General features: G+C 47.2%; 1 protein-coding gene across 1 annotated transcript; it reads left to right on the forward strand.

Annotated features, from left to right (window-relative positions):
• The first annotated feature begins 557 nt into the window (after nt 1-557).
• LOC127797408 (16.9 kDa class I heat shock protein 2-like) lies at nt 558-1,377 on the forward strand. Its single transcript, XM_052330278.1, has one exon. It carries the CDS (start codon nt 714-716, stop codon nt 1,179-1,181), a length of 468 nt encoding a protein of 155 aa, XP_052186238.1. The 5' UTR covers nt 558-713; the 3' UTR covers nt 1,182-1,377.

A 1,377-nucleotide genomic window follows, 5' to 3' on the forward strand; every position in this document is an offset into this window, starting at 1 on the left:
AGATCATTGTGAATTCGGGCCTAGTCTATGGATGAAGCTTTACATGGGCTGTGATCAAGGGTTCCATTACGATTCCAGGCCCAAACAAACATAATGAAGGGTAAGAGTGACATTCATCGATCAAGAAGGATATGACATCTCAGATAGGAGAGATGCAATTAAGTGTGTGAAATTGAAGTAAACCCCATAAATTCAAGAGTATTGGGCCTTCAATTCAGTCAGTTTTCCATATGGGAAATAATTGTTTTAGGAAAATTTATAATTTCATATTTATCATAAAGTATTAATCACTGTGTAAACAGAGTATTTAGCCAGTTTTGGACAACGTATGTCTTGTGTGCTGACTGAAACATGAAATCCTTAGCCCAAGGCCCAAGGCCCAAGGCCCAATATTGTGGAGAAGTGCAGAGATGCTTCTCGATGGAAGGTGGTAGAAGCTTGGAGAAGACGCAGCTAGCTATGGCTTGGGTATGGGGTTATGGCATGGATGAATTGATGGGGCCGGCAACGTTGATAAAAAGAAGAGCCATGAAGCTACCAGAATCCTCTCTCTCCCTTCAATGTCCATTCCAAATCTCTCCCCGGAACCATCTCCCTCGTAGCTATAAATACCCGCTCCCTCCTCCCCCATGTTCGTCGATAATCAGGTTAATCGTTCAAAGCTCTCACGAACTAAGATCTGTATTAGCTCTCACTCGCATTGATCTTTGAAGATGTCTCTGATTCCAAGCTTCTTCAGCAACCGACGAACCAACGTGTTCGACCCATTCTCCCTGGATATTTGGGACCCCTTGGACGGCCTCCTGGGCAACTGGGCGCCGGCGTCAGCACGGGAGGCCTCGCAATTCGCCAACGCCCGGATCGACTGGAAGGAGACGCCGGAGGCCCACGTCTTCAAGGCCGACCTGCCGGGGCTGAAGAAGGAGGAGGTGAAGGTGGAGGTTGAAGAGGGCAGGATCCTGCAGATAAGCGGAGAACGGAGCAAGGAGCAGGAGGAGAAGAACGACAAGTGGCACCGCGTGGAGCGCAGCAGCGGGAAGTTCCTCCGCCGTTTCCGGCTGCCGGAGAACGCCAAAACGGACCAGGTGAAGGCCAGCATGGAGAACGGGGTGCTCACAGTGACTGTGCCCAAACAGGAGGAGAAGAAGCCCGAGGTTAAGGCCGTTGAGATCTCTGGCTAATTCAGACTAATCATTATCATGTCTCGTTACTTCTGAAACTGAGAAATAAGCTCTGATTAATAGTGTGTTTGACGTCTTTGCTCCCAAGTGTGATATGTAAAAGCTAAGAAATGAAAATGTTGCCAGTTTGCTTGCTTTGTAAGTTAAATCAATAAATAAATACAAGTTTGGTTTGGTTTTGCCCATTTTCTATTTT

The sequence above is a fragment of the Diospyros lotus genome, chromosome 1 (assembly GCF_014633365.1).
Source record: "Diospyros lotus cultivar Yz01 chromosome 1, ASM1463336v1, whole genome shotgun sequence".
Lineage (NCBI taxonomy): Eukaryota > Viridiplantae > Streptophyta > Magnoliopsida > Ericales > Ebenaceae > Diospyros > Diospyros lotus.